The 17,466-nt window shown below is 53.0% G+C and overlaps 3 protein-coding genes across 3 annotated transcripts in view; 1 reads left to right on the top strand and 2 right to left on the bottom strand.

Moving 5' to 3' along the window:
* LOC131588581 (zinc finger protein 239-like) overlaps positions 1–17,466 on the top strand; it is a 166,786-nt gene that overhangs the window by 4,251 nt on the left and 145,069 nt on the right. The window lies entirely within an intron of this gene.
* The window catches only part of LOC131588529 (zinc finger protein 850-like), a 78,077-nt gene that overhangs the window by 36,728 nt on the left and 23,883 nt on the right, over positions 1–17,466 (bottom strand). The gene's annotated exons all lie outside the window — the stretch shown is intronic.
* The window catches only part of LOC131588407 (serine/threonine-protein kinase PAK 3-like), a 35,048-nt gene continuing 20,608 nt past the window's right edge, over positions 3,027–17,466 (bottom strand). Inside the window, exons 2-12 of the mRNA XM_058857280.1 lie at positions 11,532–11,645; positions 10,248–10,285; positions 9,307–9,841; positions 9,035–9,131; positions 8,147–8,195; positions 7,026–7,135; positions 6,144–6,261; positions 5,654–5,753; positions 5,038–5,234; positions 3,993–4,130; positions 3,027–3,540 (exon numbers count right to left, since the gene is read on the bottom strand). Coding sequence (XP_058713263.1) covers positions 3,448–3,540; positions 3,993–4,130; positions 5,038–5,234; positions 5,654–5,753; positions 6,144–6,261; positions 7,026–7,135; positions 8,147–8,195; positions 9,035–9,131; positions 9,307–9,841; positions 10,248–10,285; positions 11,532–11,645 — 1,589 coding nt within the window. The 3' untranslated portion in view covers positions 3,027–3,447. The remainder of the gene's footprint in view (positions 3,541–3,992; positions 4,131–5,037; positions 5,235–5,653; positions 5,754–6,143; positions 6,262–7,025; positions 7,136–8,146; positions 8,196–9,034; positions 9,132–9,306; positions 9,842–10,247; positions 10,286–11,531; positions 11,646–17,466) is intronic.

Genomic DNA, 17,466 nt, shown 5'->3' with positions numbered 1-17,466 from the left:
AGGGATGGAGCGGGGGCTCCTGGCTGGGTGCAAGGCCACAGGGAGGGGCTGCGACTACCAGAGGCTCAGGAGCTCTCTGTGCAGAGAAAAGGGGGTGACATCAGGCTGGGGGCCCCGAGGGAGCACACACATTCCAGGAGAGGGAGGATATGACCCCCAGGGCCCCCCTCACCTTCTTGCACAGGTAGAAGCTGAGCCCCCGATCCCCATCAGCATCTTGCTGTGGGCGGCGTCCGGTGGCATCTCTGGGGGGTCTGCAGGGGTCAGGATCCCCCCTAAAACCTCACACGGACACCCCAAGCCCTTCCAAGCACTCTCCCAGTCTCTCGAAGCCCACCCAAGACCCCCAAACCCTCTCCCAGTCCCTTCCCAGCCCCACCAGGACTCATCAGGAACCCTCTCAGTCTCTTCCCAGCACAATGAACCACATCCCAATCCCTGCTTTCCAATCCCCAATCTCCTTCCAGCCCCTCCAGTCTCACTCAAATCCCTCCCAGTGACACCCAGCACGCCCAAACTCCTTCCCAGTGTCCACCAGGACCCCCAGAACCCCATCCCACCCTCCCCAACAACCTTTAATCCCCTTCTTAGCCATTCTAAGCACCTCAATCCCTTCCCCAGTTTAAACCAGTCTATCTCAAACTCCCAGTTACTCCCAGTGTCGCTCTATTGGGAACAGCAAGAAGAACGACACAGACTCTCTTGTGAGTTGAACAGGAGAGCTCTTAAGGTTTATTACCTAAGATCTTCTTTTATAGACCGATACGTGAAAGTATAGAAAAGTAAAACTCTTACTGGTCAGTGAACTAACACATCACCATCATTGGTCAGTGGGGTACACCACCCCTCGACCTTCTCTTGCAAGAAAACAAGAAACTGACAAACAGCACCTGCAGGGCTGTTCTCTGTCTCTGAGGATTGTTTTAATTCCTCCTTATGATTTCCCAGGCCACTTTCTCAGGCGAGACTGAGAAAGTTATGCGGCCTGCTATTCCACAGGCACTGTGCTCCCTACTTTTGCTCATAGTTAACATCCATACTCCCAGCACACCCCAATCCTCCTCCCAGCCCCTCCAGTGCCTCCCCCACTGCCCCCGGCGCTGTGGGGGCCGGGCCGTGCCCCAGTGCCGGCTCAGGGGGTGCTCCAGGCTGACGTGCTCCACCTGGCAGCTGGAGCTGAGCCCGCATTGCCGGGGGCGGTTTCCAGCAGCACCAGGAGCTGCTGGCTCCAATTCAAGGGCACCAGCGAGATGGACATGCTGGAGGGCACTGGGAGAGAGTGGGGACACTGGGATCAGCTGGGTGTGACACAGTGCCCGACCCGGTTAACTCTTCATCCGCTCCACGCCGGGAGTGGGACACACCTCGGGAGCAGGATGACCCAAGGTGTGGCTTAGAGCAATGCTCTACAGCAATTAACAGCTGTCAGACACAGTGTGGAGGCAAGAATGGGGGGAAGGTATTTTATATTGGGTTTGAGGGAAAGTTTTAACCGCCCAAGGGTCCAGGGACAAAAGACACAGAATACAAGCGTACAGCAATTTATATATGGGGAGAGACCAGGGGTGGATACAAAACTTCAACCAGTGAGGGATATCCTGGGGAGGGGAATAGGACACATGGACCAATGGGGTGCTGTGGATTAGGGGATTTCCAAAGGGGACGTCCAAGCAGGGGGTTGGCATAAGGCAGGATTGACAGGGAACATTGGGGAACAAGGGGCAGGGTGGACAAGATTGATAGGGAAGGTGCTGGAAAAAGGGGTTGGGATACAATGATGGGCGGGGCAGGGGAGGAGATAACTTTGGGTTAAACCAACAAAGCAGGGGGGTAACAGAACAAACCAATTATACAAACAGCTTCAAACTTTAAATTAAACAAAAACACACCACAACATCTCCCCTTTTCTGTTTAAAAGGAAGAGCTGTGGTTTTGGGGGATCCATTCTCATATTGGCAGGTCCCTGGCTCGGCTGCAGGGGGGTCCCAGGGTGTGAGGATGGAGGGTTTGGGAGGGTTCCAGTCCTGGATACAGGGGTGCACGGGGGTCCTGCTGCAGCAGAATGGGAGTTCAGGGGGGTCCCTTCCTCTGTTCTGGGGTTCAAGGGGTCCCAGTGTCTGAAAATGGAGGTTCAGGGGGGTCCTGGTTCCCAGAAATGGGGGTTCTGGGAGGTTTCCATTCCCGAGAATGGGGGTTCAGGGGATTCCAGGTTCCAGATAAGGGGGTGCAGGGGTTTTGGGGGCTTGGGAAGGGGGTACCAGGGGTTCCCGGTGCCCTGAAATGAACATTCAAGGGGGTCTCTGTGCCCAGGAAGGGGGGTTCGCCCAGAAATGGAAGTGCAGGGGTTCCCCATTCCCAGTGTAATAAATGGAATTGATTCGTGCTTACTAAATTATAACTGTTATTAAAGTTATTAACAGAAACGATCAAGAATCAGTGTTACAAAGCAGATGTACTCCTTTGCTGATGTTACATGTCAAAATTAAGGTACAGAATGTAGTTTAGAAGATAAATGGTCAGAAAAATCGGAAATAGGAGGAAACTTATGGGAAACATGAATGAATATGTATAAGCATACAGTATATAAGTTTAGCTTGAAGTGCTTTGTTTCGTACGTGAGGTGGGGTGAGAAGCTCCCCCCATACCCGGATCGTTTTTGCTTATGCCTTAACCATTTGTAACCACTGGCCAATTATATTCACATATATATAATTTATAAATATATATATATATAACTGAATATATCTACTAAATTGTATCTCTTTATACTAAATTGTATTCTTTTAATAAATTGTATTCTTTTATTATTTTGTATCCAATTTATTAAACTATATTATCAATTAATTAAATTTGATTGTTTGGAAATTTGAAAGTCATTTATAACACTACTATATCAAAAGCAGGTAAAAGTGATTACAAACTGTGCTATATCAAAATCGTAGTGATTATAATAATTGGCAAAAGCCAACACATAATAGCGAAGGTCAACAACAACACAGTTATTTATCACAAACACAGGGCAGGTTTTTCCCTTGCATGGAGCACTTGGGCCTTCCCCGGGCCCCTTCTGCCCTCCCGCAGAACCAGAGGCATTTTCCAGCGCACACAGTTTGTAAGCAAGAGCCGGCTGCAGCCCAGAAGGCTCCAAGCGCCTCCTTCCAGGCTGACTCTGCAGATGCCGAGGCTGCTCTGGGCTCTGCCAGGCTCTGCTGGGGCTCAGCTCTGGGCGAGGCTGGGCCCGCTCTCCCCTCGCAGTGCTCCGGGCAGCTGAGTCACAGCGGGAGAAGGACAGGACACCTCAAGGGACTTGAGCTTTAACAGAGATTTTATTCAAATAACTGCCATAACAAACAGGCTGTCCTAACTACCCTAACTAACTCACAGTGCTAACTACCATTGCTAACTACTTGTCCTAACTACTATAACAAAAAGCTGGCCTCCTGTGCTTCATCTCCTCCTCTGCTGCTCCCTCAGTTGCTTTGCTGCAGTGATCAGAGGGGTCAGGCTGGAGAGAGGCTTGGCTGATGACAAAAATGGGTGCTGCCCAAGGGATAAAAAAGAAAGAAATGAACTGTTACTTTCCAGAGTCAAGTTCCTCACAGGCTCTGTTGCAACAGGACAAAGGGGACTGGTTTGAAAGTCAAGAGAGGGAAGCAGGCTCAGATTAGATCTAAAGAAGAATTGCTGTAGCAAGAGAGTGGGGAAACACTGACAGAGGGAGCCCAGGGATGTGGGAGGTGCCTCCTCCCTGGAAACATCCAGGCTCAGGTCAGGCAGGGCTCTGAGCCACCTGATGTGCTTGAAGATGTCCCCGCTCGTGGCAGGGCACCAGGTCCAGATGAGCTCGACAGGAGCCTGCCAAGCCAAAGCAGGCGAGGATTCTGCTTGCTTTGCGTGTGAAAAGCAGCGGGACTGGAGATGATGGGAGGGGGGCCCCACAAGAAAAGCCCTCCCTGGCGCTGCCGTTTCCCCCGCAGCCGCTTGGCATTCACCTGCAGCAGCTCCTGGGCAGAGTAGCGCCGCTCCTCGTCCGGCTCCAGGCTGCACTCGAGGAAGTCCCGCAGCAGAGCCGACAGGCGCCTGGGCTCCTGCAGCTGCGGGGTCCCGTTCTGCCGGATCAGAGCGCGAGCCTGCAGGAAAAGCAAACACAGCGCTCTGACAGCTTCCTCCACACCCACAAGTGCTCACATCCAGCCCGCTTGCTCTGCCCCAGCTCCCCGGGCACTTTCCTCCCTGGCAGAGATGCTGCTGCTCACAGCTCATTCTTCTGGGCCAACCAAAAAACCCAAACCTTGGTGCAGCCACAGCCATTGCAACATCCAAATGATCTTGCCTTCAGAGCCGATTGCATTGGCTGACTTTGTTAGTAGGAACCTCCATCAGAAATAGCCCATTTTGCTTCTCCAAATATGGACACCAGCTTTACAGGCCATTTTCAAGAGTCACTGTGGTCTGCCTCTGTTATTTGAAGGGATTCTTACATCAAATGCATCTCTGCAGTGCCACTGACACTCAAGTAAAAGCATTCCTGATGCCCCATGCCAGAAACTGCCAGGCAAGGAACAGCAGGTTTGTGTGGCTGAAAGCTCAGGCTTGGTGACACAGAGAAAGTAGCTTGGACTAGGAAAGAAATATGTTAGACTGTGGGGATGTTAAACAGTCATCTTCATGTTGTAGACAAGTTTCCCAGTGAGAAGAGCCAGGGGGGAGTTCATCTCACAAAACCTATTTCAGAAACTTCTTCAGAAAACTTGTTGGGTTTGGGTTTGGGTGTTGGGATTGGTTTGTGGTTTTGTACAAGACAACATTAGAGCTGATGCACTTGCTTCATGTATTTGGGTCATCCTCACAAGAGCTGCAACAACTTAAATCCCAAAGCAAATTGTTGCTGGAGACTGCAGAATATTTGTCTGTGTTCAGGCTCAGGTGCTGTGGGAATTCCCTTTGTGATGTGCAGAAACCTCCAGCTGCTCCTCCCAGTGCAGGGTCACCCTGTGCTCACAGGCCTCTGCAAAGCCTGGAGAATTTGCCTCTTACCATGGCCCCCGTTTGCTGGAAGTAAGGAGGTTCTCCTTCCACCATCTCGATGGTCACAATGCCAAAGGACCAGATGTCCACCTTGGGGCCGTAAGGAGAACTGGTCACAACTTCTGGGGCCATCCAGTGAGCAGTGCCCACCATGGAGCTGCACTGGTCCTGCTCAGGGCTGAGCTGAGCACAGAGGCCAAAATCAGCTGAGGACAGAAACAAGCACTGTCAAAGGCAGCTGCAATGAGGAAACCAAGCACAAAGATTCCCCACTCTCAGTCTGAGAATGCAGTGCTGAATCCAGCTGGAAAAGTCCTCGGGGCTGGAGGCAAGGAAAGATGGAACTGGACCCTTAAAGAAGCCCTCAGCTTTCATGCTTGGCTTTTACTCATTTCCTTTGAAGCTTTAGATTCCAACTCTGGCCCCTCTGGGAGGGCCATACCCAGAGCAAAGGCACTCCTGACACCCTGCTCCTCTCCTGAGCTCTCTGCACGGGGCAGCCGCTCTCAGCTGGCAGCAGGGGCCGGGCAGTGCCACCAGCAGCACTTGTGGGGCTCTGGCCCTCACTGGGAAGCAGCCCCACAGCCGCACCCCGGGAGCGCCGTGCCTGGCCAGGAACACCCACCCAGCTTGACAGAGCCGTCCATTCCCAGAAGGATGTTGGAGCTCTTCAGATCTCTGTGGATCACCCGGATGGAATGGAGGAAATCCAGGCCCTGCAGACACTGAGAGACAACAAGAAACACGAGGGAATAAATCAATAGCTGGAATATATCACACAAGAAAGGACAGTTTAGAATTCTGCCAGCAGCAACTTTGCTGTGACAGCCCAGGAGTGTTATGCAGACAGGCTCCAGACAAAAGCTTCAAGGCAAAGCTGAGAACAGCAAATCAGAACCAAAAAAGACAGAGTACCACAACAGCAGGAAAGAAGACAAGAAAAGAGTAGAAATGCAGTGATACTTGCAGACCGTTCACTTCAGAGGCTCTTTGCTCTCCAGCTCATAAAAACAACACAGAAACAAAGGCCTGAGCATGGAGCCACTCTGTTCTCTCAGCCTCTTTGGAAGGACCATGGTGTCCCAGCCATGGGAAGCACAAGCAGGATCCCTCACCTCCTGACTGACAGCTGCCATCTCTCCTTCAGCCATGCGTGTCTGTCTGACAACGTCCTGCAAAGTTCCTCCATCCATGTATTCCATCACCAGCCAGAGATCTCCATCAACAAGGAAGCTGGAAGAGGAAAACAATGGCACAGAGATGAATGTGCATTGCTCAATTCCCCCAGGGAAAAGCCTGGAGTGGAGTTTTGTTCCCAGGTCACTTGTCAATGAGGACAGAATCAGATGGAGAGACATTCCTGCCAGGCTGCACAGGCCTTGGAATCTGCACAGTCTAAAGGAGAAGGAGGCACCTGGGAGAAAGGAGAGGCCTTAGATGGCAAGCAGGTGAAAAATGCACTTTAGCAGCAGCCCAGCTCAATGTGGAACCACAACACCTGCCCCCAGCTGCTTCAGCATCTGAACTCATCATTTCCACCATTCCCTCCGGAACAAGGCAACACAACTTCCAGAGTTATCCAGGGGAGGAGGCCGTGCAGCACTTGGGGCAAAAGCAGTCAAATGCTTGGAAAACCTTGCACAAAGGCCCTTCAGAAATAGGCAAGGCCATTGAAAAATGGGCAAATGAGGCATTTCTGGAAACAGGAACCTGGTCTTCCTGGCATCCGCAGCAATGGGAAAGGGCTGGGAAGAAGCAGCCAAGGAAAATAATTTCTACCAGGGTTTATCAGCACTTGCTGTAAAACACAGCAAATGGGGTCAACTTGAAGAAAAAGCCAAAGCAAAGCAACAAAAGCACATGGAAGGAGTGAAGTGCCAGGCTGTTGTTCTGGGAGATATGGCTGGGTCAGGCATTTTCAGAACAGGCTACAGACTGGGGATGCCAGGATAGATGAACTCAGGGCCAGTGCACGGGAGAAGACCTGAAGCACTCACCTGTCCAGAGAGTTGACAATGTTGGGGTTCTTCTTGTCCTTCAGGACCACGACCTCATTCACAGCTCGTTCCCTGTTCTGCCCTCTCAGACTCATTTTCTTGATGGCCACCTGAAGGGACATTGCAGACCTTGAACTGGAGGAGTCTGTGGCAGGAGGCCACAGCAAACACGGAGCGAATCTTTTTGGAGCGACCGAGCCGGGCTGTGCCAAACTGCCTTGGGATGGGACACCAGAGCTCAGCAAGTGCCATTCCCACAGCCCATTGCTCTGCTCGCTGGGGGCTGTTACAGGACTCATGGCCAGAGACATTTGGCTCTGTAAGCTCTGCAGAAATGGTGCCTCAGCTGTCAGCCTCAGAGCTCTAACAACATTCTCTGCACCTACAGTCTTCTCAAATGGCCTCAGCACTCTCAGGATTATTATTCCAACACATTTTGCAAGCAGGAGGTAATTCTGTTTCTGTGCACACAGAGCAAAACAGCCGGGAACCCTTTAGCAATTCTATGGCATTTGGCCATGATTTCAAATGTCACTGCTCTGTCTGGGATAGCACAACAAAGCAAACGTGCACATCCATTGCTCAGATAATCCCTGTCACAGCTGCCACTGACACCAGACCCAAACACAGCTGCAGGGTTTAGGAGAGAGCTTTGCTCTGGACATCCATCTTCTCATTTCTCTCCCTGTCTCTTTGGGGACAGCTGCAGTAGGACTAAAACCCCAAACTGAGCCCAAGCAGGATCTCTCCTTAATTAGGCCTTGAGGTATCCTGATGAAACTCAGGATGATAAAACTGCTAAATAGTGTTCCTGTCCAAGGCTGGGATGAAGGTAAATTGGGCCTCAGTCTCCAGCAGCTGATGCATTCACACTTTCAGACATGAAGACCAAGCCAGCGTGTCCTGCTCTGACAGACACCGCTGCCCTCCTTGCCTTCCTTTGGGCACTTCAGAAGGACCAAGTCTGTCCCAGCTGTGCTCTGCAGGCTGACACTGCTCTGCCTTCAGAGGAGCAGCCTGTGCAGGAAAGCTCTGCTGGGCCCCACAGCTCCAGCCACAGCTCCCAGCAGAGGGGAAAGGCCTCGAGAGCTGCCAGACGTGCTGGGCGTGTTGACACTGACCTCTCCTCCAGTGGCCCTGTCGAGTCCTTTGGAAACGGTTCCAAAAGCCCTGGAGACAAAACAGCAGAGAAGAAAGAAGCAGAGCTTTAGGGCCTGGCAGTGAAAGCCAGCCCAGACAGGAGATCTCTGCTGCCTGCAGCGTTCACAAAACACCCGAGTGCATCCACCCTTCAAACAACAGCACAGCAGCCACCAGCCCTCTGCCATGCAAGGTGTGCAAGAGAAAACTGAGGCCCAACACGAAGGAAAAGGGCTGGAGGAAATCCCAAATGTCCACACTGAATTCCTTCAGTTCAAAACCTGAGGTGGGGGGTGGGTGTGTAAAGAACTGGAAAAGAATGTATTTCATCCTTTATATATTTCCTGCCTGAGACCTGCAGGATCCCCAAGGGCCCTGCCAGCAGGCAGGTGATGCATTTTCCCCTCGAGTGCAGCAGCTCTGTGTCTGTTACTGAATGTATGGGCTCTGCTACCTGTGCTGAAAAGAACACTTATTAGTTCATCTCTGGTTTCTGTTTCTAAACCATTATGTTGATAATCCTGACTGATGGATAGTTTTTGAAACAAAATATTTGAAAGAAATCTTCTTGAGAACTGTTTTCTGACAGTCACAGTCACCTCATGGTGAGTTGCTCTTTTAGGCAATCCAATTCCAGGGACAGAAGATCTTCCACGTCCCACTCCTTGCTGCAGACAGGACACTGCCAGCCTCAGGGGCCTTTGACGGTGCCTTCTGACCACAGTTATCAATTCTGATCAGCACTGAGAGACAGCAGCATCGTACCCCAGTGTCTGAAGGTGTCTGGAGCTCTCCTGACTTCTCACAGGATCCTGCACCAGCAAAATCCCTGGGCCCTGCTTGTGCAGAAGTAACTGCCTTGCACTTACCCTTGGCCAATCTGCTCCAGTTCCAGGTATTTCTCGGCAGGCTCCCCCACGCTCACGGTGTTCCCTGAAAGAAACCACGTGGAAGATGCTCCCTCTCAGATGAGAGCCAGAATGCAGCCCCACTCCCTGGGGCCAGGAGCCCCTTGCTCTCAGCTGGGGAAGGACAATAAATGACCCTGTGCCATTCAGCTGCAGAGCAACACTGGGTGCAGCTGATGCTGAGACACACACACAGCACCCTGCTCTGGCACACAGGAACAGAGCAGACGTACTCAGCTGCATCAGGCTCCACTCCCTGCTCCCCTCTGGCTGCAGGGCTGTGCTGCTGTCAGAATGTTCAGCCCAGGATCCTGCAGCACAGGGAGCTTCAGTTTCCTCTTCAGGAGCAGAGGGAGGTTCCTCGTCCTCATCCCAAAGCACTGCAGCTTCTCCGTCCTCTTCCCAAAATGCTGCAGGTTCTCTGTCCACTTCCCATGCTGGAAGATCTTCACCCTCCTCTTCCCAAGCCACAGGATGTCCTCTGTCCTCATCCCACACTGGGAGATTGTCGTCATCCTCGTCACTTGCCATGGGAGCTTGGCCATTCTCATCCCACTTCAGGGGACATCCACTGTCCTCGTCCCACACCGGGAGATGTCCACTGTCCTTGTCACACACCGCGGGAGCCTCGCCGTTGTATTCCCAAACCGCGGGGTGTTCGCCCTCGTCTCCCAGAACAGCGGGAAGTTCACTGCTCTCTTCCTCCTCTTTGGCCTCCTCTTTGCAAGCAGAGGGAGCCAGAGGAGGAGCTGATGCTGCTTTGGTGCCCTGTGGACAGACGGGAGCGTGAGGGACGGGAAGTTCTATCTCAGTTATCACCTTCTTTATCCTCAGCTACACATCCAGCTGCACTAAGCAGAAATAGGGTTCAGAGCTGTTCAAACTAACAATGGGCTCAAGTCGACATTGCCACTTATTGTTGGGAATTCCATATTCCACCATGGCTAAAGCCAGCAAGCAATCTTCTGCCTGCAAAGCCAGTCCTGCAGCTCTTCAAAAGCTCTTCAGCAGAAACAGAGAAAACTGCCAGGGATCTCTTTGCTGCTGCTGCTGCTGCTGCAAAGACACTGACAGGAACTTTCCTTCAGCCTCCCAGGCTGGCACTCGGCTGCCACACGCTGAGCTCACAACTTGCTGCACAATTCTGAACACCAAAGCTTCCTTTGCCACTCACCGAAGGAGGAGCTGCTCGGGATCCACGCGTGAGGTGCCCTGCAATGGGAGAGGGAACGTGAACCAGATGTTGTTAGGAAAAAACTGCCTGTGGTGGGAAATGAGCAAAGCAACCCCAAGAGAGCATTTTGCTTTCACAGCATCCCTCCAGGAGCCACAGGCCCTTCACACTGACTCGATCTTCTCGAGTGGCCCGGCTAGCTCAGTGATGAGGTTTCTCTTCACTCGAGTTTCGAGCCAGCATATGTTTGTGGGGTTCACTGATTTTCTTCAAGAATTCAAGTCTATAGAGCGAGTAAAGAAATCAGGGGGGGGACTCTCTCTCTGGTTTGCATTCCACAGTTTATTTCTGTGAAGGGGAATCCAAAGGACGAGAGACAAAGGATTTGGGGTCTGGGGGGTTTCTTTTAACAGGGTTTCTCGGAGGGTGGGAACATCAGAGAAAGAACCAATTATTTTTCTCAGTTAGTACATCTTACAAACTTTCTACAAATCAAGGTTACACACACCAAGATAAGAAATAACAGACACCAACTTCTTCAAATGCCCACAAAGGTGTACGAGTATTCTCCACAGAGGGACAGAGGGGGAGAGAGGGGGGGCTTGGTTTCCTGGCAACACAGGGGGGAAAGAAAGGGAAGGTAAGCATGCCCTCTCAGCTTCCATAGCTCAGAGGCATTCTGGGACAGGAAAAACAGAGTTACAAACTTCCGTGTTGGAAAGAAGGGTCTCTCTTCTCCCAACCCCGTGCTTTCCTGGGCTAAAGAAACTTCAAGCAGCTGGAAATGCCAGCACGGTCTTCTCTTTATCCGGCCTCTCACCGTGGTGCTGAGGAGAGAAACTTCAGTAACCATGGTAACTTGACGCCAGGTAAACAATTAGGAGAAAGAGAAGCTGGGGGGGGAAATCACAACTAAAAGATGAGAAAAATGCATTTCAAGCTATCAACTACAACATCACACAGCAAGCAAGAGAGCAGCACAAAAGACTGGGCTGTGTCAGCTCTTGGCTGGAGCAGCAAACGGAGGGAGTTCCAGGCTCTGCTGCCACAGACTCCCCGCTTGAGGGAACAGAACCCCCCAGGCCTCATTGCAAATGCTGTGCACGCCCCGCTGGCTGCAGACACCCCCTTTTTCAGCTGCAGCTGCTGGCAGGAGCTCTCCCAAACCAACCGTGTCCTCATGGCAATTTGGTTACAGAGTCAACTCCATTCCAGTGGAAGAACAGAAAGCACACAGCAAGCCCAAAGCCACAGATGCTGCACCGAGGGAAAACCTCAACTTACGTGCCAAGTGGGTTAAAAAATACCCCGAATAAGCCACAGAGAACAGAGTGCCAACTGCAGCAACCACTTGCTGCATCATTTTGGCTGCGCTGCACACGTCTGCAGACTGTACCCCTGCAAGCACAGAAGGACACCCGTCAGGGGCTGGGCTGGCTGCTGAGAATGCCTCGGGCAGGAGGATCCTCTGGCAACGAGCAGGCGCCCAGAGCCGCTCTGGACACTGAGGCCTCCGTGTCCCACAGCAACGGGAACACCACGGGGACGTGGCAACGTTCCTGTGACACCACAGCAGCCGCTCACGCAAAAACCGCCTGGAAGCTTCTCCTGTGTCACAAAGGAGCACAAAGAATCCTCCCAGGGCACAGCCTATTGCCCAAAGGATCCAAGAGGAACTCTGAAAATGCAGCAAACAAGGACACCCCATAGCCCAGCCTGAGCACTGAGGAGGAACGAGGACAGGACCAAACCAAAGCAAACACGACCTGTAGTCACTGATACTGCTGAGTAAAACCAGCAAGGCTTGTTCCATCTGGAATCTTTCTTCTAGTTCTAAAAACAAGCAAGATTCTCCACTCTAAATATACAGAAGGCAGGAACTGGGGAGGAGGTGGGATTAGGAAGGAGGAGGAGCAGGAGGAGGGAGAAAGGAAAAGGAGGAGCAGGAACAGGAATAGAAGGAGAAGCTGGAGGTTCCAGTGCCCCCTGTGTCCGCAGCACCCTCGGCCACGGGCTCATTGCCCCCACCTCATCCTGCAGGTGAGCAGGGAGGGGGAGCTGGTCCCAAATCTGTTGGGGAGGCCCTGAGAGGGTCTTTTTATTGGGGTGTGTTTGGAACTTGCAGATTGAGGAACTGAGCCCAAAATATTGTCTGGTGTCCCTGTGAGGTTTTTTTCTCTGTGTGTGTAGGTTTGGATCTTGCAGGACCCCAAAGCTGAGCCCCTTGGGGGATCTTTGGGGTCCACGTGGCCATTGCCCGGTATTGGCTGGGGGAGGACATTGGTCCTGGGGACCCCCGGGAGAGCAGAGGAGAGGAACTCCTGGGACCCCCAGAGTGGGGAGAGCAGAGAGGGACGATCCCAGAGCTGGGGGACCCCGGCAGCTTGGAGAGGTGGGAGCCTGGAGAGGAGAGACTCCTGGGATCCCTGGGATCTCAAAGCAGAGCATCAGGAGAGAAGGGACCCCATGGACCCCCAAAAGCCCCTGGATCATCGCTAAGGTGATCCCCCAGAGAAGGGGGAACCCCTGGAGTCCTTGGACCCCCATCATCCCAGGGAACTGAAACCTCTGGAAGCCCAGAAGTGGAAAGACAAGAGATGGGGAACTCCTGGGAGATTTTTTTGGGCTGAATCTTGATATTTTGGAGATTATCATGGACACAAGACTCCTGCTGAGCTCTAGACATGGACTTGGGCAGGAGGAGCGTCTACTCCAAGGCACTCCCACTTTGGTTTCTCCCAAACCAGGATTTGTCATTCCCAAGCCATGGCCAGATGGAGGAGGAGGAAAATTCCCAGGGATCCTGCATGAGGAGGGGCTGCAAACCCAGCCCAGGGAGCTGTGAGGAGGAAAGATCCCCCCTGTGCCAGGAAGGTGGCCGGAGATCCAGCCGGAGCTCAGAGCTGGGGGAGAGAGTTCATGGCAGGGAGAAGCCCCACAAATGCTTGGAATGTGGGAAGGGCTTCAGCTGGAGCTTCCAGCTAAGGGAACACCAGAGGATCCACCCTGGGGAATTGCTCCGGGAGTGTGGGGGAGTGTGGGAAGGGCCTCAAGAATAGCTCCCATCTGATCTGGCACCAGGTGATTCACACTGGGGAGAGCCCCTAGGAGTGTCAGGAGTGCGGGAAGAGGTTCAGGAAGATCTCTGTCCTGATTAACCACCATAGGATCCACACAGGGGAAAAGCCTGGAAAGTGCTTAGAATGTGGGAAGAGCTTCAGTCACAACTCCCACGTGATCTGGTGCCAGAACATCCACACAGGAGAATGCCCCAGCGAGTGTGGGGAATGTGGGAAGAGCTTCATTGAGATGTCCAATCTGATTTGTCACCAGAAGATCCACACAGGGGAGAAGCCCTACACATGTGGGGAGTGTGGAGAGGGCTGCAGCTGGAGCTCCAGCCTCGGGGCACACCAGTGCATGCTGAGTGTGGGAAGAGATTTCCAAGGAGTTCAGGTCTCATCAAACATCAGTGGATTCACACAGACGAGAGGCTCTTCTGCTGCCCTGACTGTGGGAAGGGTTTCACAAAACTGCACCCTCATTAGGCACCTGCACATCCACACTGGGGTGAGGCCCTACGAGTGTCCTCAGTGTGGGAAGAGCGTCTCACAGAGATAAACCTTGACCAAACAGATCTTGCTGACTCCCTGTGGACACCTGGATGAACACAGGGGCAGGAACGTCCATCAGAACACAGATGAACAAAGGGAACTGCAGATTGACTGGCCCTGAAGATTCACCAGAATGCAGAGATACACCCACAGCCCCTAGAGAAGCCCATGCCTGAGCAGGGGAATGCCTGAGATGAGGCTGTGACCCTGGGGGACACCTGTGGACAGAGGGGCCCCTGCTGGAGTCGCCTGTCCTGGAAGGTCTGACCCTGTGGCAGAGTGACCCATGCTGCAGCACTGTGAGGGGGCTGCTCCCCATGGAATGGACTCAGGTTGGAGAAGTTCCTGGAGACCTCTCTGGTGGAAGAGATCCCAGAGTGCAGCAGGGGAATGACTCCTGTCCCTGATCAGCAAGAAAAGCCACGGGAGATAAACTGACCATGGCTCCATTCCCTGTATCCCTGCACTGCCAGGTTAGGATGCAGAGCTGGAAGGAGGGAGGGGTGGAAGGAAGGTGCTTTTAAGGGTCTTCTTATTCTCCTGCTCTGAGCTTATTGGCAATAAATTCAATTTATATCTCCTGTTTTGCCTGTGACTGTGTTTGATGAGGAAACGCTCCCGGGTCCTTAACTCATGAACCCTTGGTTAAATTATCTCTCCCTGTGTGGCTGTGGAGGCCAGTGAGAGAGCAGCTGTGGTGGGTGCCTGGACTCTGGCCAGCATCACCCCACTGCAGTGGGACATGTCCTTGTGTGGCCCTGTGCTATGGTGCCACAGTTGCTGTTGCTTTTGTCTCCCTTATGATTTTATATTTTGCATTAAATGCTTGTGAAGCGCCCCCGGTGTCCCTCGTGTTCCCTCGGCACCGGTATCCCTGTCCCTTCCCCTGCTCCCCGTCCCACGTTCCATCCCGGCTGGCAAAGCCTTGGAGCTGCCGTGGGAGCCGTGGGGCTGCCCCGGGGGCTGCGCCCCGAGCCGGGGCCCCTTCCCAGTGCTCCCAGTGCTGGATCCAGCCTGGAGCAGCCAGCGAGGGCTTCAGCTGGGACGGCAGAGAGGCGCTGCTGGGGGGTCCCGGCTCACTTCGCTTTGGTTTTGGTATTTTTGGGAGTTTTGTGCAGGAAATCTCTCCTCTCCTCCACTCAGCAGAAGGGGTTTGGTGCGGTTTTCCCTTTTGGGGGGAAATCAAAGCAATGCATCAGTTCTCCTAATTAGACGTAGGAGAAGTGAGGCTCCAGGGCTTCCCGCTGAGCCGGAGCCACCCAGCAGCCAGGGCTGGGCAAGGCGGGCCGGGAGCTGCGGAGAACTTTGTTTGTGTTGGGAGCTCTATGGCGGCTCGGGCCGGGCCCGTTCCAGGGCTGTTCCTCATCCCCGCCTTTCCCCTCACGCAGCCCGGGGCGAGCCCTGAGAGCGCGGGGCGGGGCTGTGCCGTGTGCAGAGCCCGCCGCTGGCTGCGATTGGCTGCTTCTGCCGTCACTCGTGGCTCTGGCGCGCGCTGATTGGGCAGAGCGGGGACAAGCCCGGCCCCGCTGGCGCCCCCAGGGCGGCCGTGGGGCAGGACAGCCGCCATTGCCGGAGCGTCTGTGCGGGCCCGGCAGCGGCGGCAGCAGCGGCCGGAGCCCGGTGAGGCGGCGGCGGAGCTCGGAGGCGGCCCCGGCCATCGCAGGTGGGAGCCGCGCTCGGTTCTGCGGGGGCTCGGGGCTCGCTGCGGGCCCGGGAGGGGGCGGCAGGGGGCTGTGGCGGGTGGCTTGTGCCGTGGCCGGCCCGTGTTGGCCCTGGGCTGAGGGCGCTGCGGGAGCGGCTGCCCGCGGTCTCCTTGCCGCTGGGGCCTCGGCAGGAGGCGGTGGCGGAGCAGCGCTGGCTCGTCCCGCTTCGTGTCGGGAGGCCGGAGGTGGCTGCGCTGTGCCCGGGGCTGGGCAGGAAAATTCCCGGCGCCAGAGGTTTGTGTGGCCAAAGGAGCCAGAGGAGTGGTGTGCGAGTGACTTTATTGCTGCCCAAAGGGAGAGGCCATGGGCCATTTGCCGTGCGCTCTCTCCAGTTGTTGGAGGACGCGGCCTCGTTTTTGTCCTGATTTTCCCGGCCGCATGTCCCTGTCCCTTTGCCCAACACTGGCGGAGGTGCTTGGAAGGTTCAGCCTTCCCGATCCGCCTGCTGCATGTCCTTTTTGTATAACACCCGATATTCCTGGCTCTGTGAAGTGTTTGTTCTCCTGGAAGTTCAGGAATGTGTTGGGACTTGGTCTGAGCAGCAGTCCTTGTCAATTAGTAACATTTTCTGAAACTGGTGATTTCTCCCATTCCTTCCTTATGTGCAAGTCCCTGGAACTATCTCCAAGCAGATTCACTCATTGCCTGTGTTTTTTCTTCCTGGGTGTTCTTTGGTTTTGGGATTGCTCTCAGTGCCCTCATTCTCTGTCCTTTTGTAGCCGTTTGTGGCTCAGGAGGCCTGGCTGCCACCTGCATCCCCTTGCTCAGCTGCTGAATGAGCTGCACTCAGCAAGGTGTGGTGCATGGTAAAAAGATGAGAGTTGCTGTAGCACATGAGAGGAGAAACAGCATTTGTTTAACCCATGGTCTGCCAGGGAAGCACAAAACTGTGTCCCATTCCCATCCTTTCCACGTTTGGACAAGTACATGAGCTGCTTTGCTATTTCCTTTGTTATCTGTTTTACTACTTTTCCATTGCCATCTATCTGCCAAGAGTAGTTTGAGTTACTTAACTTTTCCACAAACTCTTCCTCGATTTTCTGCTAAAAGATAATGTGATCCCATCTCATGGTGAAATGTTGTGTTCCTCATGTGGGTGGATTGGTTGGGGGGAAGGTCAGGAGCTGGAGCTGTCTGGTTGGTTATTATTTCAATGACATCCTGTAATCTAATTATGCCATTGAAATGATAAATGGTTTCTCTGGTACCTGCTATGAATTCATCAGGGTTCCCAGGGTCTGGTCCATGGTGTTGCAGGATTTGTTCTGGTGATCGTTCGTCTTTTCCCCAGTTTTGGGTGCTCCCTCCTGATATGCGAAATAAAAAGAGCTCTATAACTCGCAGAGTAGTTATAAGAGTAGGTATGAATTTATTCAGCACTGAGATGCATGGGGGATATCTCCTCCGAAAAGCATGCACACCTTTTTGATTTGGTTTTCTCTTTTTTTCTTTTACAGACTAGGTTTAAAAGATATGCCTAAAACATATTCATTTTTTAACTCTGCTTTTCCTCACTTCATATTACAATTAACTCCATGCCTCTTTCATTCCTCTGGCCACCTTTTGGAACTTTAAATCTGTTCTTTCCAGCTTAGGGCCTGAAGAATCTCCTTTATCTTGTGGTGCCATTGTCTTTGCATCTTGTTTGTGTATTCTGGCTCCTTATCTTATCTTGCAGTCTGACTCTTTTCTTGTTCTTGTGGATCAGAGTGTCAGGGTATGGTTTTTGTCCAACCCCCCTTTTAGTCAAGCATTTCTTTGTGTTTATTTCCTACTTTTTAATTTCTGTTTCACTCCAGCCAGGGCTCCATCAATTGTCAGCTTTTCTCTCATTAAATCATCACATACTTGGATTCCCAACTGATTTCCCTGAACTTGTGGTGGCAAATAAAGCACAGTGGA

Source organism: Poecile atricapillus, chromosome 26 (genome assembly GCF_030490865.1).
Source record: "Poecile atricapillus isolate bPoeAtr1 chromosome 26, bPoeAtr1.hap1, whole genome shotgun sequence".
NCBI lineage: Eukaryota > Metazoa > Chordata > Aves > Passeriformes > Paridae > Poecile > Poecile atricapillus.
This window is presented reverse-complemented; position numbering and strand designations above follow the sequence as displayed.